The sequence below is a fragment of the Macrobrachium nipponense genome, chromosome 9 (genome assembly GCF_015104395.2).
Source record: "Macrobrachium nipponense isolate FS-2020 chromosome 9, ASM1510439v2, whole genome shotgun sequence".
NCBI lineage: Eukaryota > Metazoa > Arthropoda > Malacostraca > Decapoda > Palaemonidae > Macrobrachium > Macrobrachium nipponense.
The window spans coordinates 80,284,573-80,311,577 of record NC_061110.1 but is presented as its reverse complement, the minus strand read 5'-3'; the positions used below and the strand labels follow the sequence as shown (position 1 = coordinate 80,311,577).

The following is a 27,005-nucleotide window of genomic DNA, read 5'->3' as shown; positions in this document are numbered from 1 at the left end:
CTGAAGTTGAATTCCTTTCTTTCTTTCCCTGGCAGCAGTATGTTTTGTTGCTCACATGTTGCATGCATATTCCGTTAGGTTTCGATGTTGAATATTGACAAGATTAGTATTGCTCTTTAGTGGAAATACGTATTGCTTAATGGTCAAATGTATCATGACGTAAATATTTTCACTAAGTATATAGATTTGTTTTCTTTTGCTATTCTGTTTCCAAATGACTTTTAGACGCGAGTTCGATTCTCGGGCATTCCATTGAGGTGTGAGAGATGTGTATTTCCGGTAACAGAAGTTCACTCTCGACGTGGTTTGGAAGTCACGTAGCCGTTTGTCCCGTTGCTGAGTAACCACTGGTTCCATGCAATGTAAAAACACCATACAAACAGACACACAAACAACTGCTCAGATACTTGAAATCCGATGACTCAAGCCAATGAAACAAAAAGCTGGGTGTGTATTAAGGAAAGAATATTGGAACCAACTCTGAACGATTAATCTCTACAATTCTCAATTGAGTCATCGCGGGAGTGGCTGTATCGACTTACTAATAGGGCTCGGTTCGTTCCAATTTGCGGGACGCTACTTTAAGAGGTCTTCTTGGAATTGAACAGCATGGCAACAAATCGCAGTGTGGCAAATATTTTCCGTTCTCTTACTCCCTCGCTAATGAAGTCTCTAGTACATGAAGATAAACAAATATTCCCTGCACTTTTTTTCGCATTAACGAACTATAAAATGATTCGTCCTTGAGTCAACTTATTTCTTTTTTATATAAAGATCGTTGGGAAGGCTAGCATTAAGAGTAGCGCCCTTATTCGATGCAGCATACCAAGGTTGTACTATTTACCCCCTACGTATGGATCATTCTATCATACTGACAGATTCATTGCTGCATAGACATTTTAAGAATTTAACCTTTAGAGGTCACAGAATCGGGTCTTAAGTGCTCCTGGATGTAGTAGGAATTACTCCATTTTTCTCTTGATATTCTTCCCTCCGTAGGAAGGACAACGAATGTGATGGTATTAAAAGCGGTCGTAAAAATACCTTATGAATTTGCCTCGTTCATTGCTTTCCTACAAAACCTAAATATCCCCCCCCTTACTTTTGAGCCCAGTAACTGGATGTATTCAGTCCATTTTCAGTAGTATTATAGAAAGGTCTATGTGTGCAGTTTAGCCAAAATGTGTATTATTTGCAAAAATATGGGACTAATGCCAACTAATGCCGTCAGAAATGGCGGTGTAAGATTGCTCATCGTTCTTCAGCTCTAACTAAGGTACCTCCCCTCAGCATTCATATATACTTTATATGTATATTATATATGCATACTGTAAAAGTCTGTGTAGAGACTAGTGATTAGATGTGGAGTTTAGTAACCTTAGACTACTGTTGTTATACTACACAAACTAGGTAGTTGTGTGTGTAATGGCATAAACTGACAGACGTCAGGACCTTGGCTTTTACAAATATAAACGATAGAAATTTTCCCTTAAAATAAGGGCTTTTGTACGTAGTGCTGCTGGAAATTATTTTTATATGAGTGTAAGGGTGCGTAACAAGCGAGAAAGAGAAAGAAAGGAGAAAGATCGTAGGACTGTTCTTATAGTTTACGTTAGCCGCTAAACTGAGCAGCTGTGAGAGTTGACAAATGGACTGGACAACAGGGATAAGTTCGTTCCAATATGCTTGATGTCTTTCAAATTCGTCCCCCTGGGAAGTGAAGATTCCTGTTAACGATTCCGAGGCTAACACTGATCAAGAGCCGATATTTTCCATCGGTTTTCCTCTCGCAAATAAAGACTTTAGTCTGAAGATATTTGTTTTCCGGTAGGGGAAAGTGCAAGGTATTCAGGATAAAAGTAAGACCCAGTAGGCAATTAGGGGGTCCAATTGGTGCGCGCTGTTGCTTTTTCTGACCACCATTTTTTAACAGTCGCAGAATTCTTAACTGCTATCCCTTTTAGATGACTGACGTGTCATCCTGTTTGACAGAAGGATGGAATAGAATTTTCTTTCCCCTTGGTAGGAAGAAGAAGAAAATGTCCTTTTTTTCCAGATTCATTCTTGATTTTGTTCTTGTAGGGCTTCAGATGAACATGATTGTTTGATCTGTCTTATCATTATTTTTTTATACGACCCAGTTGTAACTAGCCTTTATTTTCTGTGTTGAAGACTTTAGACTAAATGATCACATATCAGGTAACCGCTAAACTTCGAGTTAAACAGTTAATTAGTATGTGTTTCCCGCTTCGGTGAACCGTACTTGACTGTAAGGACTGCTGTATTGTCTCTCTTATATATGCACGTTATATATTATCATATAATATATGATATATAATGTGCGTGTTTATATTTATGTATGTATATATATATATATATATATATATATATATATATATATATATATATGCATGTGTATTTCAGATCCCGCAATACCATACTAACACAAGCAAACCATGTACATCGCCTGGCAAAACACCCTGGATCACATCAACCAATGATCTATTCTACAGAAGTGTCTGTCGAAATACTTGCTATCCCTGTATTAATTTTATTCTGTATGGCGCCAGATTTAAGTACATTAGTTATTAATATTCGTATTTAAGTAATGAGATTAAGTAATATAGATTTTAAGTAATGAGAGATTCATATGTGTATATTTATATATACTTGTATGTGGTAGCTACCTACGCTTTTCCCCTCCTTTCGAAGTCGCTAGAAGGTGTTAGCCTTCGGGTTCTTTTCGGGTTGAGGTTCTTCACCCTATGATGTTCTCCTTTTGGTTTTCCGTAAAAGAGGCTAGAGGGCTGCAATTTCGTATGGTGATCATCCACCCTCCAGTCATCAAATACACCAAATTGCAGCCCTCCATCCTCAGTAGTTTTCATTTTATTTAAGGTTAAAGTTATCCTTGATCGTGCGTCTGGCACCGCTATAGGTACCAACAACATAGGCCATCATCGGGCTGTGGCTGAAGGAGTCATGGGCCGCGGCTGAGTTTTATGGGCCATGGCTAAGAGTTTCATGCATACGCTGTACAGAAAACTCGGTAGCGCTGAAGAAACTTCTGCGAATTTTTTACTTGTTTTTCTAGTCCTTAGGTTATCCGAACCCCGAATTTTGCGAAAGCGAGCCCAGTGCTCCACTAGGGTTTTCCAGGTTACAGTTACTCTTGTATTCTAATATAAGAGTGGCATTTGTGACGTTTATGTTGCCTTTAATTTTCTTTCATTTCTTCATACGAGAAGTCAATTATTAAGGAGACGGTTAATGTCCAAGTAACTTCCATGCAGTAATTTCCGTGTAACTGGTGGTTGTAAATTTTAAAGGTTCTCTGGAGGGAGGGGCATAGTTTACCGGATTTTTATTGCAAAACGTCGTCTTTCAGATAAAACGTAAGCCGTATCAGCGTGGTTTTAGTGCTAAGAATAACGTTTTCGTTCGTACAAACTGAGAACTAAGTTTATTATGAACGAGGCTATCAGAAATATGTACAGAAACAGTTGTAACACAATACTGATGTATTGCTAATGATGAAGCCACAGATCTTACTTTGCCCTTCATGTATTCGATCAATATTTCACTTTGGAATTATATACACCTTTTTTTAGAGCAGTCACCTTCATTGTGTTTGATGATCTTCGCTCGGGAATGATTTGTCCTGAATATTTTCAAAAACTCTATAAGAGACTTTTTTTCTCAGTGTTTTTGAAAACTGTTGGTGTGGTCATTTTTTTCCTCAATGTCGTCCCGAAAACTTTGATTAGGTATTATTTTTCCCTTGTTGTTGTCTTAAAATCTATTAGGTCATTATTTTATCGTGCGTTTTTAGACCTGAGTTAATAAAGACTCCAGATGATTTTAAGGTGTTTCCTTAAGAAATTCCCTTTTATTGAAAAGAAAAAATGCGAAGTTTGTAAGAGCAGTTCCATTTTTCTGGATACTCGTATTGCCAAAAAGTTCCCGTGTTGTTTTTATTGCCCTTAAAAGTTTTGATAAGCATTTCCCTTTGATATTCATTAATTTTATGTAAGGTTCCTGGGAAAGCTCCAGTTTATATTGATATTCCAATCATGTATTTTCCCTGTTGTGACACTGAAATTGTAGGACTACTTTTGTTTTGTTCGAAAGAAGAATTTTATTGTGACATTGTTAGAAGTAGGTGTTGATTTTAAATTACGTGTACTTTTATGGGACTGTTTACGTCCTTTTCTTAAAACACGTCCCAAAGTTTTCTTTTATGAAGATTCGAGCTGTTGAATTGTTCTAAGTGTGCATATTCCCGGAACAACACTAAAAATTGATTCGACTAGTTGACGATCAGCTTTCAATTCTATCGAGTGAGACGGTGCGTGTTCAAGTAAGACCCACGAGACTTACATTTCCAGTGTTTTGATACCTGAGATAATAAAACCGTAGTTCTACTGACGTCTTTTTTATCTATATGTTTGTTTGACTATCTGTCTCAAATGTATCTATCTATCTGTCTATCTATATGTTATACACACACATATAATATATATATACATATATATATATATATATATATATATATATATATATACATATATATATATATATATATATATATATATATATATATATCACACGTCTCTTGCAATCAAATGTAGGACTTTTGCCGTATATTTTCATACTGCAGCATTTTCTTACATTTCCACGTGAAAGGAAGCGCCGGTGAACACTATATTCTTTCATGGTTACTTTGTTGCTTTTAAAGCTGAATAACTACTTGTACAGTAAATGGTACACATATAACAATGCATTCGCATTAGAAGTAATTAGCAATAAGTTTCTTTAACGTTATATTATTGCATTTCGTACTGCAGCTCCATCCATTATGATCCCAAGCTTATGAATGGATTAAGAGGCGCAATGTGCATTTCCACCTGTCATTTTTACCAATTTTTAAAAGCAGTGTTCTAGAACTATTGTAAATTATTATGTAAATTACCGTGTTATTTATGATTGGCTCTCACTTATTTGGAATCTTATTCTCTCTCAGTTTTGAGTCTTGATTTTTATCATTTTTACAGATTCAGTTTCAAATTATATAACATACCAAGTTATTGTTTAATGTTAATATTTCATAAAAACATAAAATAACTAAGTCTTAAAAACTGCTTTTGATATTTTAACCTTCATTATTAAAATTGGTTACAAATTTTTATATACACCAAGTACCTGGTATCAATTTCTTATTTTTTTTTTTTCGGACTCACTGTCCAATTTAATTGCCTCTCAAACAAGCATTCTTTATGAAGCCTGTGTCTCAAACAATATCAACTTTGTCGAAAAATCTCCGATTCCTCATAAAAGTTGTTCAACTTGAAGTAAAAAATTCTTTAAAAAATAGTTTCCTGGAAGTTTCCAGTTATTTTAAAATGAACTTCGCTACTTCTTATTAGTCGAAGTCGAGATATGATGGAAATTTCATTACTGGGCTTATTTCTGTTTCTTTGGCGGATATTTTGAGAGCTCTCCTTTATATTAACTTCACTGCTGCTCGAAAAAGGAAGAACACCGTAAGAAGAGCGTAATGGACTTGATTGCTAGTCTTAAGATGTTTAATAGGATAATAATATGCAGGTATTGGACTTGAAATGATGTATAAAGCTGAAGTGGGCACTAAGTGATAGGGATAACGCAGTGAGAACACATAGAGAAATTCGTATGTGTATGTATTTATGTCAATGCGTTAATATGTACAATATATATATATATATATATATAATAATTTAATATATATATATATATATATATATATATAATATATATATATATATACATATATATACATATACATATACTTAATTTTTCTTTTAGCACTTCTTATACGGGTAGCGAACTCCACATTGAGCTCTCACAAATATCTAAACCCAAACGTTGATATTGTACTTCGTACATGTGTAATCTACAGTGTTATTATTGCTTTGGAATTCCCATTATATTTGCCGGGATACGTTCACTAGTATGTAAATAATCCGTTTGTGTGTGTGTGTGTGTGGGTGGGTGGGTGTTTGTTTACTTTGAGAACCAACTTATTAGTTGGCTTGTTTCATTTATCTTCTTTCCTCGTCCTCCTTTTCTATATTCTGTGTCGTCAGTGACCAGTGGCCATGCGATAAACCATAGAACACGACTGAGAAAAGATTTTGTACAATTAAATAGCCCTTGGATCCTTTATGGTAGCCTTCATACTGAAATTTACAACAGAGCCGTGATATATATATCGCCCATTAGGTTTCACTGCAGTGGTCAATACAGGGGGAGTCGTAACATTTCATGTCTAAAAGAGCCTTTGTTGCAGTACTTAGTGTAAGAGCCAGATGTTTGGAATTACTGTGGTTGATGTGTGTCCACTTTAACATTCTGTGTTCCCAGTTACGTCTGCAGTTTACAACGTAAGGCAAGGTAACCTCTTTGTGAAGGGAATTTAAGTCATCTTTAATTCCTACTTCGAAATACTTTACTGCTACGTATATTTAAACCTAAATGTTTCCATTGCCCTTCGTTCTCTAGGGAAACATGAATCAACATAACCCCTTTGAGGGATTCATAGTAATTTATCAGTGGAGAAACCGTAATGGTTTCATAATCGCAAATCAAAGTGTATGAATATTTGTACAGTGGTGCGTGCGCTAGTAACCTCTTTGTAGTCAAAGTCTAGAGATCTTGTTCGTAGCTAGGATTTGATCTTTGGTTTTAAAACTGGTAGGTGATGAATGTTAGGTTGCTCGCGGGAGGCATGTCCAGCTATGATTAATAATTGTCAGAATTCGTCAGTTTAGAGGTAACATAGGAGATGAAGGCCAGTTGCATGAAACTTTTGGTTTTAGGGCAAGTTTTCTCCAATCCTGGTGTTATATCTACCTCCAACTTGCAATCCGTGATGTTGTTATCTGTTATAAGTATTTCAGTATACATTGGTGAGATCACTAGGAACCGTTATTTCGTTTATTGGCCAGAGAGGTTAAAGTTCAGAAATATCTTATTTGCATTGTTAGTCTAGTATGCAGGAATGAGTCATATTTTTTCATATCATAAAAATCTCAGCCTAAACTACATCCATTACCTTTTCGTGAAAGAGACGTACCAATAGACAATTTTACTTGAAATAAAGATATGTCAGCCAAGTTAACACAAATTTCTGTCTTTTGAACATACTGGAACATATGATAATACTTTGCCCTTATTTAGTCTAATTGCTCTAAATGTGACGCCGGCACTCTGTAATTTGGATGGTCAGCACAACTGTTGAAGGCAGTGACTTTTCATTAACTGTGCTGACAACTTTTAACGCTGAAAATGTTTTAATTTCAGTAATGCTACAATAGTTTTAATTTCGTCATTAAAAGAATTTTGTAGGTTTAGCGGTCGCCTGAGTGTCGTGAAATCTTTACAATAATGTTTTATAAAAAGCATTCATGGTAAATGCAGAAGTATGAGCACTTAGGAACCTGTCACCATAGATATTGCGACTGATTCTTTTCCAAATGGCATACATGAAAGTGAAGAGCGTGTCATCATTCAGTACGCTGATAATGGTTCTTCTATCATTGTGGAACATATCCCTAAGTTTTAAACAAATATTGACTTAGCTAAATGTGTGTTGATGTCTTGAAATGCTTAGTAATTACGAATTCCAACAGGGTACAGTGAGATGTCAATAGACAGAGAACCTTTGGTTTCATGAGAATTGGTCATAAAACCACAACATGGATGAATGTGCTGCCCATGTTGGTTTGAAGTCCCAATCTTGAGGATTAACGTCCTCTTGGGGTACCGGGGTGAAGAGGGATATCAGTACCCTGTATCCCAAAATTTCCGTGGGTTATGATGTCGCCAGTTCAAAAAGATGGTTTCAGAAGTGTTAACTCATATAATTAGAGTAGTGTGATTATTTAGCTTTTCTTATTAGCATTTCCAGCAGATTTTAGGCATAAGAGATGGATATTATTTATAATCGAACTAATGATTAAAGAGAAAAAGCCGTACAAAGATATTTTGTCACAACTATAGTATTATACCAAGTACCTTTCCGCGACAACACTTATTTCACGACTGTTTATAGCCTTAAATCTAGCAGATAATTATATAAAATTGCCGATGAAAAATTATTGTTTGAAGGCCTTAAAAGCCAAGAGTATTCATATTAGGCTGTAACGATGTTTTTTTTTCCTGTGGCGGCGGTCCTTTACACAACATATAGCTGCTACCGGCAGTTTTGGTACAAAGCCATCATGAGGTGAATAATATGTTCCGAGAAATACATTTCAATAAATTATTTAGAATATGTGTTCTGTTGCATGAAGAATCTTTAGAGGTTTCTCTCTTTCTCTCTCGTGTTTCAGATATACCTATGTACTTAGACTTAGTATTTATATATATACATTGGAGATATACATAATTTGTTTTTTAAACTTAGAGCCATTTCAAGAAAAGACAAAATATTGATAAATGCGATAATCATATTCTAACTGCGTCGTCTTGGATGGACCTACAACAAACTCTTAAGCTGCCTGTGTTTAAAAAGGAGGCTCATGAGCAAGACGAATTTCACCAGCGCATCATCACCATTCTGTCTACATGACAAAACCATCTCAGTTCGCAGTGATCCATCCTTTCACAGTTGATCTCAACATTTCTTGCCCTTTCCATTTCTATTATGCACTACGCAAACAATTAATCTTAACAGATTCAACCGTTTTTCTATCTTTTGCATTCTCCATCTACACCTCACAGTCTTTTTTTTTTCATCGTTTGTATTAATCTCTACTCATCACTTCTAAGATGGAGATAGGATTCAACAATGTCGGTTGAAGTTTTGATACAAAGATTTGCAACTACGTTTCCGTATGAATGTGTTGATTATTGTGCTGTTAATTTTCCTCTGGTGCCACCCCAATGCTAGGGGATATATAATATTATATATATATATATATATATATACTATATATATATATATATATGTGTGTGTGTGTGTGTGTGTGTGTGTGTGTGTGTGTGTGTGTGTGTGTGTGTGTGTTTACGCGTATTGCTCCAACTTATGTGTAAAATAACGCGCATACCAACTTACCCACAAGTTTATCGCATCTGTTAAACTGGCATTCCCCACATTTTCGGATGAACCTCTTGCTGTGGAGGGGGAGGGGGATGTGGGTAGCCTTCCCTCCCTCCCTCCCTCCCTTCCTCCTTCCTTCCTTCCTTCCTTCCTCTTTCTTCCATTTCCAACTGTCGTAAAGTTTCTTTTCTGGGGAGTGAACTTTTAATAGTTACTAAGATTTTCCATGTACACCGTTACAAAGTTTTCGTAGACGGCTTTCGAGATAACTCCTCCTCCTATATATGCGTGTGTATGTATGTATGCATCTATTTATGTAACCCGGTATGTATCCACTTTTATCACCTACTCCGAGGTGCTTGTACTAAACATGGCGGAAGTTCCTTGGGACTCCGTGTTCAGCACTAGCACCTTCGTGATCAAAGTATTATTTACGCCCAGTTTTATATGGTGTGGTCGACAAAATATATGAGTAAGCGATATCTCCGTGCGGCCGTCTACTTTACTCTGCATGAGTTTAACCTGGACGTTGATAAAGGCAGAATTATGTCCCGATGAAGCTTTTGAGATATTTCAGAAAAGTGTTTTCAATTATAGTTTACCGCTATTGTCATTCATACAATCGTTTTCTTTTGCTAATACTGTCAGATACCAAATTTCCTTTTTACGGGTCGGTTTCATCGGTGGAACTTTCACATTAATTCCTATCATGATTTTTAAAGATGTATTTTCAATCATTATATTTTTATTCGTTTATGCTTAACTTTACAGCATTGCAACGGTTCCCTCCTTTCGATCTTTTCGAATATTCCCACATCTGCACTCCAAAGCGGGCTAGTGCCGTCAGTGCATCTCGCGTGGTGCACTGTAGGTATTACTTAAGGTTCCCTGCAGCGTCCTGTCACCGCTTACCTTCAACCCCTTTCGTACCTTTTACTGTACCTCTGCTAAATTATCTTCCATCTTTCTTTCTACCCTCTCCTAACAATTGTTTCATAGTGCAGCTGTTAGGTTTTCCTCTTGTTACACCTTTAAACCTTTCTACTCACAGTTTCCTTTTCATTGCTGATATACTGACTATTGAAGTATTTAGTTGAGATATTAGGATAAGCATCGTCGGTGGATCGGACTCATGCTCACTGTACATCGGTGGTCGAGGTAACGCTGCTTGGGCAATGCTTTATTGGATGCTGGCTGGATGCCACACTATACAGACCATGTCCCAAAACTTGGAAGAGTTTAGTGGAGAGTTGTGAACCCCTTGGGGAGGTTGGGAGTAGCTGCATCTTGAGTGAATAACCTCTTCCCATAAAGCACATACTCCAGGAGCAGGTTCCTGTATTGTTATAAGACCAGTTTGATATACGGTGAGGGCTAAGGCTCAACCTCAGTTACTATTAGTTCTGTAGGATACTGTAAGGTAGCGCTATCTGGTGTTTTGTACATTTATGAAAATCGCCAGATGGTCTCGAAATCGGTTTGCATGACTGTAATAAAAGCAGATGATTCTTTTTTCTCATTTTCTTTCTATATATATATAATATATATAGGTATATATGTATATCTCTTTCGCACATATGTATATCTCTTTCTGATACCCCGGACGCTAGTTCGAATCTCGCCGGGTATAAATTTCTTCATTTCTTTCTTGATTTTGTTGTAGGCTTAAGAGTGACATTCGTTTCCAAAGTGTGAGGAAAACGAGAAGTTAAGAGGACATTGTGGTTATTGAAATTATTTATTTATATAAATATATGTATATAGTATATGCATATGTCTATATATGTGTATAAAGGACAGCTTTTATTGCCATAATCAGTTATTGAACATATATATATAGATATATATATATATATATATATATATATATAATATATATATATATATATATATATATATATATATATATAATCAATATTGACGACAGCTTTAATAGCCACAATCAGTTATATATATCTATATATATATATATATATATATATATATATATATATGTGTGTGTGTGTGTGTGTGTGTGTGTGTATAAATATATATATATATATATATATATATATATATATATATATATATTATGATATATATATATATGTGTGTGTAAATAATGTCCGTTTTCATGTATATATGTAGTGTGTGGTTGTGTTACAGATCATGTAACGTTTTTATTACCGGCAAATGGATGTATTGATGACAGTGTATTTTTTTCGTATATCACATCTTCGTATATTGATTTTATTTTCAAAAAAATACTAGAATCCAACACTGATGTCATTTTATTTTTCCATTAGATTCTTCACTTATTATTATGAAAAAAAGTCCTTTCTAATTAGCTCTGATTAATTAGTGCGCCCTCCCCTAACCAGGGGTGTTCGAATTTGGGAGAAAAAAAAGGGGGAAAGTTTATAACGAATGTTTTCCTTCTACAAGATTTTTACTTGTGCTTTATATAAACTTTGATTTTAGGTATAGGACTTTGATATAGTTGTCGAGGTCTTTGATTACTTCTCTGTTGGATATGAAATTTGGCTGCAGCTTTTTCTTTGTTTCAGAAATCCCCGGCTCACTTCCATTTCTCTGGTAATTGATGTAGACTGCAACAGCGCTTACATAATCTTTCCCCTGTTTCTGTCGGGATAGGAAAAATAATTAACTGCTGCAGCTCCCATGATTCAATATCCAAGTCAACGCGCATTGTTTGCAGTCATGATTTCCTCTTGCAAATGTATGTTTTTTTTTTTTCTTTTCTTTTTTTTACCGATGTGTTCTTATGGCAGAAATTTTACCTACTCTGATGCACCATGAAATGAGTTATTTTGGTATGTTTTTTTTTATTTTGTTGTATGCAGCTTGTATGACTGACAAAAATGTTGTTTGCATTGTCAGTGTTTTTATTTATCAGTACACGCACACACAGATATATATATATATATATATATATATATATATATATATATATATATGTGTGTGTGTGTGTGTGTGTGTGTGTGATATAGTATATATGTGTGGGGGGGGGGCACGCGCGCTATGTGCTCCAAGAGCCTCTTGATTCAGACAAAAGCGTGTCACTGCCATTGAAGTTATCGTGACAAAGTTGGTATTTTACGTTGTGGTTCCCAAATTTGTTTTTCCTGTGCCATGAACTTAGTTCATATGCAATTGGCTCCCAGTAGAGGGAGTGCAAGGATGCCCCCTTTTTTTCAGCGTAGCCATGTTGATGCATATGTCGACATCTCATCCAAAGATTATTTGATTCATCATGGTAATTCACCTTTCACATAGCAGTCATTACTCGAGCTTTCGCTGAGGCATTTTTCCCTTTCAAATCATCTTCTTTCCCCTTTGAAACGTAGCTGCCAGTTGACGATATCACTGGCCCTTTAGGAATATCCCTCTCTAATCCACGTGTCCCGACTTTAGAATTGCTTTCTATACCTGTGTAAGCAAACGCACCATCGTGGACACGTTACTCTCGAAGTGTCAGTAGCATATGGTTCAAAACCTGCCTTCCTTTTTCTGGACCTACACTTTTCCTTTGCTTCTGTTATTGTGCCTGTAGCTTTCATAGATATGCCTCCGCTTATCAAATACCTGACGTCCTGCGCGAGTTCGTGCAGTCTATACAACCGTGAAGTGAAAGATTATTTTATTTTTTGGGGGGTGGGGGATTTTCATGTACATCACACTGAATGGCTGAACTCTTCCAGGTGGCAGGCAAACTCACTTTTCCCATTTCCATTGTTCTTTTGAACAGTAAAGTGAAGCGACATTGGTCTTTGTCACTATGTGGAAAAAAATCAGTCCCTGAACACGAGGCACAATCGCCAAACGGATCCTGGATATGTTGGTTGAGGGGGGTGGGGGAAGGTGGGAGGGGGTAATGGCTCTTGCCTATTCATCTTTAAGGCGTAATGGAGCAGCCAATGTTGTGGAAGTTTTCTGTACAGAAAGCTCTTTCACGATTCGGTAATTAAAATAACATGTAGCGATACACACACAACACACGCACACGCACACATATATCTATATATATATATATATATATATATATATATATATATATATATATATATATATATATACACATATATATAAGCATGTACATACGTGCACACACCACACACACACACACACATATATATATATAATATATATATATATATATATATGAATATAATATATTAAATAATTCAAATTATATATATACATACTGTTTTTATATATATGTGTGTGTGTGTGTGCGTGCGCGCGCGGTTGTGAATGGATATGAAGAACGTTGAAAAAAATACCCATTTTCTTCCTCAAAATGCTAATAATTTTGAACAAACTTCAGTGTGATTATATACTTGAATATTTCTAAACGCTGTAGGTGAAAACATTGTTATATTTATCCCGAAATTTTGCATTTATTTTTTTATATTTTATAATACATGACACATATTTAAATATTTGCAGTTCTTTGAAAGGGATTTAGACTTGAAAATTTCACAATAGCTGTGCATTCAATAGTTGCGCTGCATTGAAAATATTATTTGAAATGTTAGGGGAGAAATTAGCATACCGTTAGGCCTTCTGAATTTTTATTAATCATTAGAATTACGCTGAACTTGCTTTTCATGTTTCTATAGGAGAGGGTAGATAAAGGAAATATATTTGCTCTCATTTTCATGTGCTGGAGGATATATTTGAGTATATACTATAGTATATATATATATATATATATCTATATATATATATATATATATGTATATATATATATAGATATATATATATATATATACGTATATATATATATATATATATATATATATATATACGTATATATATATTATATTATATATATATATTATATATATATATATATATATATATATATATATATATATATATATATATATATATATATATATATATATATATATATATACACACACCTACATTACTTATCGATAATTTATCTTAAACGTCAAAATATACAGCAGATGTATACGCAAATACAGGGACTTACATGTACACGGTATTTAAAACTGCAAAATTGCTCTATATATATATTATATATATATATATATATATATATATATATATATATATATATATATATATATATATATAGAGCAATTTTGCAGTTTTAAATACCGTGTACATGTAAGTCCCTGTATTTGCGTATACATCTGCTGTATATTTTGACGTTTAAGATAAATTATCGAATAATAAAGTAATGTAGGTGTGTGTGTATTTTTGTGAGTGTAGACTGTAGGTATACAGTATGTATATAACTACATGCGTATAAATATTTTTATACGGTATTTTTATTGTGGTTTCATACATGTGACTATAGTTCTATAATGACATATAGGAATAATGAATATAATAATAAACATATAATGATAACCAGCATGACAGTGACGTCGTTGTCTGTATATCATGTCTAAACTTTTCTCTTATTTGCCGCAGCTACGACGCCAGGCTGGCCGTATTCGACAGCGATAGGCACCACCTGAAGGACCTGCGACTGAAAGGAAGGGTCAGCTTCAATCCTTCTCCCGGGCCACCCGTACCCCACACCCTCACCCTGGGCAGGTAGGTGACGCCATGAAATGTCTGTCCACTCTTGTTTTCGGTTCGGCCTTGCTGCCTTTGCTTCTCTGGAAGTTAAGAGGCCACCAAAATGGTTGATTTAACGGGCCGTTGAAATTTTGTTTGCTTGTGTCTCCGGCGGGTTTTGCGAACGTGTGAGAGGGCGAGAGGCTACTATGGTAGATTCACATTAGCCGTGCATCTGATGTCTAGGCTTGTCCCTTACGACGCTCCTGGTTGGCTGTTGATAAGCCAATCACGGGGCTGGAAACTCTCAGTCTCTCTCGAGAGCTCACATAGGCAGGATACGTCTTTTAAAAGCATCCCTCAGGAGAAGTGGAACATACATCCTGCCCATGTGAACTCTCGTGAGAGACTAGCGGTTTCCAGCACTGAGATTGGCCTATCAACAGCCAATCAGGAGCGTCGTAAGGGACTGGCCTAGACATCAAATGCACCGGTGATGTGAATCTACTATAGTGAGTGACTCGGGACCCGAAGCTGATGTTAGTGACGGAGCAAAGACCACAAACTGTTCCGCACGTTTTATGAAACTTTCGTGCAGGTAGATAGTCCGAAACTTTTAAAATTATCAAAACTTTTGTTCTGCGAGAACAGATGGCCTGTCGCTTGACGTCACTCCAAAATCAAGATGAAATCATTCTCGTGGCTAACTGTCTGAAGCGTAATAAGACATGGCTTTTAATACGAAATTTAGGTAGACTGGATAAATAAGTAAGCTTGTTTGCTAAATAATAGTCATAACTACAGGAAGCTTCTGTGGCTATAAAGGTAAAATTTCAGATAGACTGCTCCTAAACGTTCAACTTTACTGTAGGCTTTAGGGCAGTGGAGTAGAATCGTTTGCTTGGTTGCCATTAGTTAAGGGTTTTTCAAACCAGATTCAGCAGAAAATGAAGAGAATTGGCAATCCTACTTGCTGCTCTCGATTCACTTGAGGACTATTCTTAATCTTACTTAATTCATAAAAATATCCGCTGGATAATAATGTATTATGTTAAGGATCCTACAATTTTATGTAACATTCGAATTGTGTTCCATTATATTGGTGACTGATGATCCTTGTTCAATCCTGTAGGTGGCTCAATCTATTCTTTCATAATTTAGGGCTGTCATTGTTTTACTAGGTGTAATGGGGGAGCGTTTTACTGTTATTGTACCACACTAAACATCCATAAGTAGTTCATCGGCACATATACAAAGATGTGTTCTGTTTTGCTTGGCATCGATATTATGTTTTACCTTTGCTATTACTGGCATGTTTCCTTCCATGATTCCTGTAACATCCATTCCTCAAAGCTTCGAAATTATCACATCCTTCATGATTAACTTACACTCCTTGTTATATCCCTTATATTATTTTCGTATTTGGATTGATTATGTCTTTGCCTTTGGCTATCAATCCAGTGTAGCTTCGTAGACGAAAAGGAAAAATAGCTCAGACAATTTTCACTTAATTTTTTCGTGCTATCAACATATCATTTTGATTACCGGAATATTTTTTTATTTCGTCAAAGGCAAGATAGCAGTTGGGATGCACTGAATAAACACACACTCACACAAAACGCGAAAGTTCAAAAACAAAAAGATAGAATATAAAATGCGCTCCATCCAGTGTAGTTGGAAAAATAGCTAGGACAAATTTCGCTTAATTTTTTCCTTATATTAAAATATCATTTTGATCAACGAAATATTTTTTTTATTTTGTGAAATAGAAGGTAGCTGTTTGGATGTACTGAATAATACACGCGTAAAAATTACGGAAAGTTCAAAACAAAAAAACAGAATAAAAAAATGCGCGAAATTTCCGGGTTTCTCTGACATTGCTTTTATGGTATACAGCAGCACTTTATTTTGCATCAAATGGATATTGTATCCATTTCTAAATCAACGCTGATTTTTTTAAAATTGATATTGAAAATATTCTGAAATGAGTATAGAAATACAAAATGACTACTTCGTGCGACGTGAATTTTTTTGCTCTCTCTAACCCCCACCAGAAAAAGGTGTAAAAAATAATCGTCCCTCAGACTGAAAATGGAAATTTTATTATTATTATTATTATTATTAGTATTATTATTATTATTATTATTATTATTATTACGAGCTTGTTGGCGCACGCTACGCTCACTTGAACTCGGCGCCGCTATCTCCCCTACCTCCCGATTCTCTACCTACCTACTTCGCCCTCACCCGGGGCGGACAAACCTGTTTGCTGGGAGCTGCCTACTTCCCTGTACCATCCAATCAGCGGCCGCCAAACAAACGTTTCGTAATAAACGCGACCTACATTCAGAGTTTCAGTGATCTGAATCGAAACTCGTTTTCTAAAATTAAAATTTAATTATGCCGTATGATATCGCGGTCAGTTCAGTTCAGTTTACCAAATTGTTTTTATTAATTAAGTTAAATATATCTTATTCCTTCCCATCCACTATGTTTGAAGTCTTCTTTGCTCCAGCTTGCTGCCCCCTTTGAGGATTACACCCGTGATCACTTTCAGAAGGGATTCTTACCCTACAAGATTTTGCATAAACCCATCTTTCTGCCTGTGTTCCATTACCAAGCTCTGTCATATTGCGATTTTATTTACCTTTGATTGCGCTTTTCTCTCTGCATGCCCTTCTTACCAATTCCATTTCATCAACTCATCCCAAGGTACTCTTGAACTCTTCAGTAAACGTTTGGATTTTCTTCAGAACTTTCACCTCTCAGAAGCAGGTTTTCATTTTTCCTTTTGATGTGCGTGCTTCAATTTGTTATTTTTCTGGAAGACGATTTCTTCATTGCTGTTGCAGCAGAACTGAAATGTCTGACTGTTTCCAGTTTCAGAATGTGAAAACATAAAAGTATACTGTTATTGCCCGAAGGTGTGGCATATCTTTCTCGCAAAAAGTCAGGGAATATCATACGCAGGCTCAGTCGTTAAAGGAAGGAATCTCTGTATTTGAGAAAAAATATCATTATAAAAATGAACTGGGGAAGAATGAAAGGAACAGTGGTAAATTATAGGCATATTATCAATATAGCGAAAGATGAAAAAATAATGTACCCCTTGAATCCTGATCAATTAATAAGGGGATAATGACTATATGCACGCACAGGGGATATCTTCTCTTGATCAGAAGGAATATTTATCGTTCCATAAAATCCGAGGGTGCTAACACCTTTTAAAACACATGTGTCAAATGCTTCTCAGGTACGTTTACCAGACTTAGTTATTACTGATGAGATGGATAATGAATTAACCAATGAGGAAGCAGCGTTAGCAGTAGAACTGTGGGACACTTAAAGCAGCCACATTCATCAATAAATACATAAATATACAAAAATATACTTACAGAAAATATAGCCCCGTTTAATTATTTCTTGTGTCTCTGTGTGCGCTGATTAGTGACGTGTAACATTAATTGATGAGTGGAGATATAACAGTGAATTAAATCGAAAGCAGTAATTTAGCTTGGGATGTTTTTGTTCCCCAGTTTTGTGTGTGTGTTTCTTTCTTGTTTACACAACAGCGGGAGATTATTGTCCGATTAATTACAGAAAACACGAAGAGAAGGGAAATACACAAAAGACAATGATTCAAGATGTGCGTAGCAAACGCATTAGGCCTATAATTAGAAAACCAAACGGCTTAGTCATTTTCATATTGATATTTGTGTGTAGCGGCATTTTCAAAGGAAATGAAACTCATTAGCGGCACTGCAATATATCATAATTAATAATACTCTTATGCGCAAATATTCAATATCACAAATTATTAATAATGAATGCCTTTGGCTGTGAAATTTACCGACGCGATGACGAGGATGTATTCATGTGTGTACGCACTTACACTCCATAAGTATTGTTTTATATATATATATATATATATATATATATATATATATATATATATATGTGTGTGTGTGTGTGTGTGTGTGTGTGTGTGTGTATGTATTTATGTATGTATGTATGTAAATGGAAATATGAATGAGCATTCAGTTGCAAATGGCTTCAAGAAATTAAGGGCAGCACAAATACCATTTCACAGTAAGAAACTAAAAGTAATTCCATATTGATAACAGATTGAAACATAAGAACATGATATTGTATACAGTGTCTCCACATTTGTATTGGAATGATAAAGTTTCGAAAAATTCTTTTGAAACGAACTGGAACATATAAATATTTACGAATGTATATATATATAATATATATATATATATATATATATATATATATATATATGTATGTGTATGTGTGTGTGTGTGCGTGTGTGTGTGTTTGAAGGTGGAATTACGAAAGGCTATACGGATATCAATATACTAATATCTTTCAGAATGTGTCGTTTGTACTAAATTCGGTTTATCTGCCCCGTAAAAGAGGTTTATTTTTGTTTCCTTCGTATCCATAGAGTTGGAATAAGGTCTTCTAGATATTAAATACCAAAAAAAAACGATAAGTGATTTATATCGCATCTGTACTATGATTGCAGCGTCCTCTTATGGCTAAGGTGTCTAGTTGATAACCCATATGTTTTAGAAATTCATATACGTGAATTAACAAATTATATCTAACTATCTATCCATATATATGTATATATAATCATATATTTTTATATATACATAGAATTATAATCACTTTAGTACTAGATCCGTTCATCACAAATCATAAATATAAAATGAGAGACTGTGTGTAGTTCCTAACCGGTTTCAGTTTTACTGTCTAGCTTGTGGTGTTCTGTGACACACCCACAGAATATATATATATATATATATATATATATATATATATATATATATATATATATACCTACATACATATCTATATATATATATATATATATATATATATATATATATATATATATATATATATGTATGTATGTATATATATACGTGTGTATGTATTCATGTATTTCTGTATGTGTAGACAGGAAGATAATCCTTCATAAATCCAAACTGAAGGAATGCTCCGAAAAAGCCAGTAGAGCAACACGCTTAATAACATGACGAGTATTTGCGTGTGTTTTCACTTACATGTTTCTGACAACAGTAAATTAACCACCTGTTAACGAACGATTTTTCCATTAATGGTTAATGAGAGGAGACATAGTTATGGAGGCCCGGAACTTCCTCTTTTCATCACGTATTTCGGTTCCGACCGACAAAATAACCTCACTGGTTCATTCGGGTTTCGTTTTATTCCTGTTTATGTGTGCGTACATATATTATATAGTATATAATATACACCTATATATATACTATACATATATATATATAATATATATATATATATATATATATATATTATGTATCTATTATATATACATACATATATATATATATAATATATATATATATATATATATATATATATATATATATGTGTGTTTGTGTGTGTGTGTATATATATATATATATATATATATATATATATATATATATATACATATATATATTATATACTATATTGCATTTCTGTACATCTTAACGAAACAGCATTTTGTGATCTTATGGTTGTTCAGCTGTGGGTGGTAATACGGGAAAGTGGAGGACTGTGGGTAATGCATTTGATGCTGAGTCAGATCGGATAGTATAAAACGAAGGGTTGGCTGGAAGACTAAAATGGGGAATATATTTAATTTAAGGAGTTAAATGCAGTAACGTTCTTAAGTGATATGTCAAGAACTCGAGAGATTTTTGTTTAATAAGGCAAAATTGTCTAGACGGTTTTGCAGGCAGTTAAAAGATATAAACTATCTATTGCACAGCGTACTGTGAGCAAAACTTGTGAACGTTATGCGTTAATGAAGATTCATTTGATGACTTTTACAATATTAAAGAACTAAAACATGATGGAGGAGCTCTTTGAATAATAGCTTGCTGAATAAAGGAGAAATTGATATTAAAGTGATAATAACGCTCGTTAAATATCGAGAGTACTGGGTGTTATCTTTTTTGTACATTACATGTAATGGGTAAATCATTCTCAAGATTAATAAGGTACCATGGTGATCATGCATATATAATAAAAGGACGCAACTTACTTAGAAATTGTCTTATGGTAGAGTTAAAGAAAGATACCTCCGGGCTGGGTACTGCTAAGCGCAAGAGTTGGCGGAATGCCATGTATGTTTCAAGGTAATTTCAGGGCAATTAGGAAGAATATAATTGTCGTAATTCAGGAGAGATGAAAGATGTCCTCAAAGGAATATGGCGTGTGTTTGCCTTCAAAGGGAGGAACTGCCAGAAAAACGAGAAAGGTTAATTGATAAGTTTGATAAAAAAAAAAAAATGACTTCGTTTTTTGTGATTCTGAATCATCTCTAATAGGGCGAATAGGGATCGAGATATTCCATTCGTATCCCTGATAGTATTGGACATCCTTAGCGAATCTATCAGCAGAGAGCTCTTTCTTAGATAATGACACCCATGGGTTTTCGGGGTCGTTATCTAACAATAATATTTCTTGGGGATCATTATATTTATGATATTTATAGTCTTTTGTTCATGTTTTCACGGTAATCCCCAACGGGCTTGTACTAAACACGCCGCATACATGAATACATTCCGGGTTAAAACCCCGGGGGAGGGGTGTCACTATCTAGGAATTATCCGAAAAGAGAGTTGTCTGCGCTATTTCATTCAGATGATTTAGTCATAATGACAGACTCAGAAGAAACCTTCAAGTATAGCGAGGTAGTTTGGTAAATTGTGAACTCCAAAAAAAAAATCAAATGCCCCAGAGGTAGTTTTTAAGAATTTGGAGGAAAACTCATTGCAGCTGGAGACAGATTTGATCCAATAGTTGGAGGAGAGAGAGAGAGAGAGAGAGAGAGAGAGAGAGAGAGAGAGAGAGAGAGAGAGAGAGATCTTCAAGGATTACTTGGAGAGATGCCTGTTGAGTGGTGTTTGCTAGTGGAATAGACAGTATAAAAGTCAGAGTGATCGTTTTACACAACATTCACGTGGTCAGATGGGATTTCGGTGCTGATTAGTGAGTTTTGAGGAAAAATGAGGTTGGTTAATGGAAATACATTGGTGGAACTTTAGCATCGCCTCGAAGTAAAGGCCCAAGAATTAACAAGTTGAAGGGAAGAGTTAGCGTGTCAGGCATATTCGAGAAATGTTGAAAAATATCAAGGAAGGGGAGGAAGGAAAATGACTAAATCAAAACAACACGGAATGAAGCAATAGGACGAAGCTGATCCAGTAAAGAGCAGAGGGTTGCATGAAGGACTGAATCGAAAGGAGAGAAAGAGAGAGATATAAGGGAGCTAGAATAGGGGAAAGGACAATGCAGAGGGTACGAGCCTTTGGCGACGAAGCATTATAGTGGAGGCTGGCCGCTTTTGTTAAGAGAACGCCAAATAAGAACGAAAAAAAAAAAATACTTTTCATCGCCTAGAAAATAATGTCACTTTTGTGTTCATACAGCTTGAATAAATTCTTTTATTATTCAATTTGTTGTCCGGCCTCTGACCCATTATGATTTTATTCTGTGGCCTTAGGGCCCAGGACCAAATATAATTTTCGTAAAAACTGAATCAGGTAAGATCTGTCTCTGTCAGTTTTATTTAGTGAATTCGATAGTATGTGATATCTGTGAGTTAATGCTTATGCATATAGAAAGGTTACGTGCATCAGTGAGAAAAATCAGTTATTAACTAAGTGTTACAAACTTACCATTCAGTTATGATAATGGAAATGGATGGATGTTGATTTTAAGTACAGAACCTGGATTCTACCGGAGTCAAGTCTAAAGTATACCACTGATTTTAAGGTAAAGGCCTAGGTTCGAGTGGTGGCCGGGCAGGAGGACTTTATCGATTGTAAATTCCTTAGTGTGTTATTTAATCCCACGGTATGGTGAACTGAATATTAGCTGGTACTTTTGACTTCTTACATGAGAGTAAAAAAGTCACGCGTGCATAAACAACAATTTTTTATAATATATATATATATATATATATATATATATATATATATATATATATATATGTGTGTGTGTGTGTGTGTGTATGTATATATATATATATATATATATATATATATATATATATATATATATATATATATATGTATATATGTATATAATATATATATATATATATGTATATATATATATATGTATATATTTGTGCATGTATGTATGTATATACACGTCTATGTGTGTGTTTGTGTATGCATGTAAAGCATGCCCACATAAAAAATTTTATAGTCTTACTAGCCTTCAGACAGCATCTTCATCCCTAAGACAAAATATCAGCAGCGTTGTAAAGTTTGGATAGTGGGGCAATTTCGCTTTCGGCCGTAACTCAAACATCTGCTTCACTTGTGAGAGGAAGTAAATTTGTTGTTAGAATATTTAGGAGCCATAATCTGCCAAACGTATGTTTGCAGCAATGAGAAGGGAGACCTAAACTCCTTCGGGGTGAGGGTTGTTGGCAGGTGGGTGGGTTGAGGGATCTCTCTCCTCCTCCTCCTCCTCCTCCTCCTCCTCCTCATTCATTCATTCTCGCCGAGATTATGTGGGATATCTGTCTCTGGAAAGTTGGGGCGAGAAGCAGAAGGGTAAATTTTCGGTTTCCCCAAAAAAGTTTCTTCCTCTTCAGTCTTATGTTTACAAATCATTCGCAATATCTTTTAGCTCTCGAGTTCTTTCCTGCCGCAAGAGGGTAAATTTGTGGAGACCTCCTCCCCCCGAGACTCCTCTAATTCATTCATGCATTCTTATGGACGCTTCGTATTTCTTGCGAGAGTGCCGACGAATTTGGCCCAAGAAAGTCACAGGGCATCTCTCTCTCTCTCTCTCTCTCTCTCTCTCTCTCTCTCTCTCTGTTTGCTTTTTTAGAATTATGTTTTGCTTTCCTCTTTTGCTGTGAGCTGATGCAAAGTCGATCATATCACTGTAATAATTCACGTTATGTTTATTGTCGAATAATATACTCCGTTGAGCCCGTCTATTCATTTTTCTCTTGACATTAAATTTTAAATGTAAGTGGTAAATGATTGAAGTACCTAATAGTTTATGTATTACATACACGCAGATTCGGAAAGGATTACATGCACTCGTGCACACGCACACAAACATTATATATATATATGCATGTGTGCATGTGTGTTCTTATAAGAAAATGCATGTAATGAATAAATATAAATAAGTTTGATTGAATGGGGAAATTATTGTTAGTTTAACAAGTCGCTAACTAGGAGCTCATAAATATCTTATTCGGTGTTCGTCGAAGTTTCATTTCAGCAGAAATTATAACTGTAAGGTATTTTCTCTAACATTCAAACCCGGATCAGATAAGCAGCAAAACTACTTTAATTCGTCCTCTGCAGGATCCTTCTCGGAGGGTATCATCATTGTTGCAACAGCTTGGTCAAGTTATTTCTACTGGATGTAGTTATACAACTTCATTAAATATAGCCTAAGCCTCATAGCATCGCCGTCCCTTAGGGGGTAGCGCTGTCTGTGCACATCACTCGGTACACTGTAGGCATTGCTTAAGGTTCTTTGCAGTGTCCCTTCCGCCCCCAGCGGCTACCTCTTTCATTCCTTTTTTCTGTACCTCCGCTCATATTCTCATTCTTCCATCTGACTGTCCACCGTCTGTAACAATTGTGTCACTGCACCTGCGAGGTTTTCCTCCTGTTACGCCTTTCAGACCGTCTTACTGTCCATTTCCTTGTCAATGCTGAATGACCTCATAGGTCCCAGTACTTGGTCCTTGGCCTAAATTCTATAATCCAATTCAATCATGGCATAGCGGACTGCAACTACAATATGCAATATGCAGCAACAGCTTATCCTGATTATTAGTTTTGTTCATTTATGTTGAAGTCAACGGCACTATTTGTAGAGACTATCTTTTTGTTTAGAGCTTGAGTCTGTCTATACTTGTTTTTTTCTTCAGGCAAGTTTCGCCGAAATACAGAAAATGATTCACGTTTGCTGCCTTTTACTCCTTATAATCGACGGACCATTTTCTCGGCTGTTGATGGCGTCTTCAGGACTAAATTACAAAGTTATATAATTTAAACGTAAATATGAAGAATGGTGGTGAAGTGACGATCGATGTTAAATATAAAGGAATGTGAAAGATCGCAGACGGAGAAATGAAGTGTCTGGTAGTGTGAGATGATTTATAAAAATAACTGTTGACAGGTTGGGTTAATGATCTTGCTTAGAGAAATAATAATAATATCCTTTATTTCGGCTCAGGGCCATATACAATAAATATACAAAATACACAGTAACATACACAATCTAGATATATGAGACAACATGATAAGAAAAATTAGGAATCGGCACTTATCCACAAAATAGCTGAGGTAGCATAAAAGATAGTAATCATAATACTGGTAATAACAGTAATAATATTGGTGAGAAAAAAAATGCATTGAGAGTTATAACAGTTAGTGCACAGATTATATAACTTAAATTTCAACTAGAGACCTTAGGTGGTTACAGTAGTCAGGTCCATAGGACTAAATACGAAAATTGAATGTAGAGAAAAAAAAAACTTTAACTTGATAGTAATCACAGTAATAATGAAAAAATAAAATATCAGCAATAAATATAATAATGACAAATTCTGCAGATGACATCTTGCCAATACAGAGATTAAGTCCTTTAGGGGACAAAGGCCTCATTTTCCCATCTTTCCCAAAATTTAGATCTTCTTGCTTCACTCCTTAGGATGCTTTGTATGAGCGAGTTGCCGCTGTTTCTCACTCGGGTTACCAGACTGGACATTGTTCGCCTTACAATGATTTTTAAATTGTCAAATTGTCCAGGTGGTTTTCTAAGAACATCTGTGTGGCGGAGTGGTAGCGTGGAGTGTTTGTGAGGCGTCTCAGAATGTCATTGTGCACAACAGTGATAAGTCTCATTGTCTCTCGGGTATAGTTCGTCCAGAGGGAACACCCATAGATACTGTAGCAGTACGAGCGGAAGAGCAGCGGTTTCACGTCTCGGTGACAGAAGGCAAACCTCCTTGCAATCATGTTGCCAGTTGCACATAGTTTACGACGCCTCTGTTCAATGTCTGCCGTATCTTTTAAGTCGTCGGTGATAATGTGACCCAAATACGGAAATTCGCGCACAAATTCCAGCCGATGGTTTCCGAGGAAAATTTGTGGGTCTACAATATGCTTAAGCGATCTCGGGAGCAGCGACATGCACTGGGTCTTGGTTTCGTTGTAGATTATATCAAATTCCTCTGCATATTGGCGGCAAGTGTCGATGAGTCGTTGGAGGCCATGCACTGATGGGGAAATCAGAACCATATCGTCGGCGTAACAGAGGTTGTTTATAGTTGTTTCATTGACAGTGCATCCGATTGGGAGTGAGTTCAGTTTGACATTTAAGGCATCTGTGTACGTATTAAACAGGTATGGAGAGAGAATGCCCCCTTGCCGAAGCCCGTTTAGGGAGCCGAAGGTGCACGATAATACGTTACCCCATTTGACACAGAATTGCTGTGTGGAGAACCAGCAATGTAAAATGCCAATTAGATATAGGGGTGTGCCCCTTTTATGCAGCTTCAGGAAGAGCTTCAGGTAGTTTACTCTGCCAAATGCTTTTCTCACATCTACAAAACATAGGAAAACAGGATAGGCTGATGAATAGGTAGTAGTTCAGCAATTCTTTCTGTATGTAGATGCAGGTGTCGGTTGAGTGGTTTGCTTTAAACCCAAACTGGTTGTCAGTGGTGTGTAGAAAGGGGAGAAGTCTCACAAGAAGAACCGACTCAAGTATCTTCGATGCGATCGTTGTGATTGCAGTTGGCCGGTAGTTGCCAGGGCCAGATGCATCCTTTAGCTTGTTTTTGATTAATGGTATCAAGTGAAGTAAGAGTAGGGAGTCTGGAAGAAACTGGTGAATTATGCACGCATTGAATAGGGCAGCTAGCAAAATGTAAATTATCGGATGGCAGAATTTGAAAGCTTCTGCGGGAAGACCATCACAGCCGGGCGATTTATTATTAGGTATGCTGTATATGGCATCGCTGATGTTACCTGGCGTAATACGGTCTGCAAAATGAAATTGAATGTTGTCATTAAGGTGGTTATCTGCATCCCTTCGGGAAGCTTGATCATTTATGCAATTCAGGATATTGTTGAAGTGATCGCCCCACATACTTGCGATAGCTTCGTCTCCGACTACTTCCCCTGCTCTCTGTGATAGCTTTTTAGTTTTGGGATTTAAGGACTGGATATCTTTCCAAAGACGAGGGTAATCACCAGATTCTAAGTTTCTAGACATTGCATCGGCTCTTAGTTGTTTTTCATTTAACCTGCAGTGCTTAAGAGCAAGTTTGAATTGCGCTCTCGCC

General features: G+C 35.8%; 1 protein-coding gene across 15 annotated transcripts in view; it reads left to right on the top strand.

Annotated features, from left to right (window-relative positions):
• The window catches only part of LOC135218482 (uncharacterized), a 1,465,909-nt gene that overhangs the window by 1,051,043 nt on the left and 387,861 nt on the right, over positions 1-27,005 (top strand). For all 15 annotated transcript variants that reach the window (XM_064254810.1, XM_064254812.1, XM_064254817.1 and 12 more), the window contains one exon: positions 14,531-14,656. In XM_064254810.1, coding sequence (XP_064110880.1) covers positions 14,531-14,656 — 126 coding nt within the window. The remainder of the gene's footprint in view (positions 1-14,530; positions 14,657-27,005) is intronic.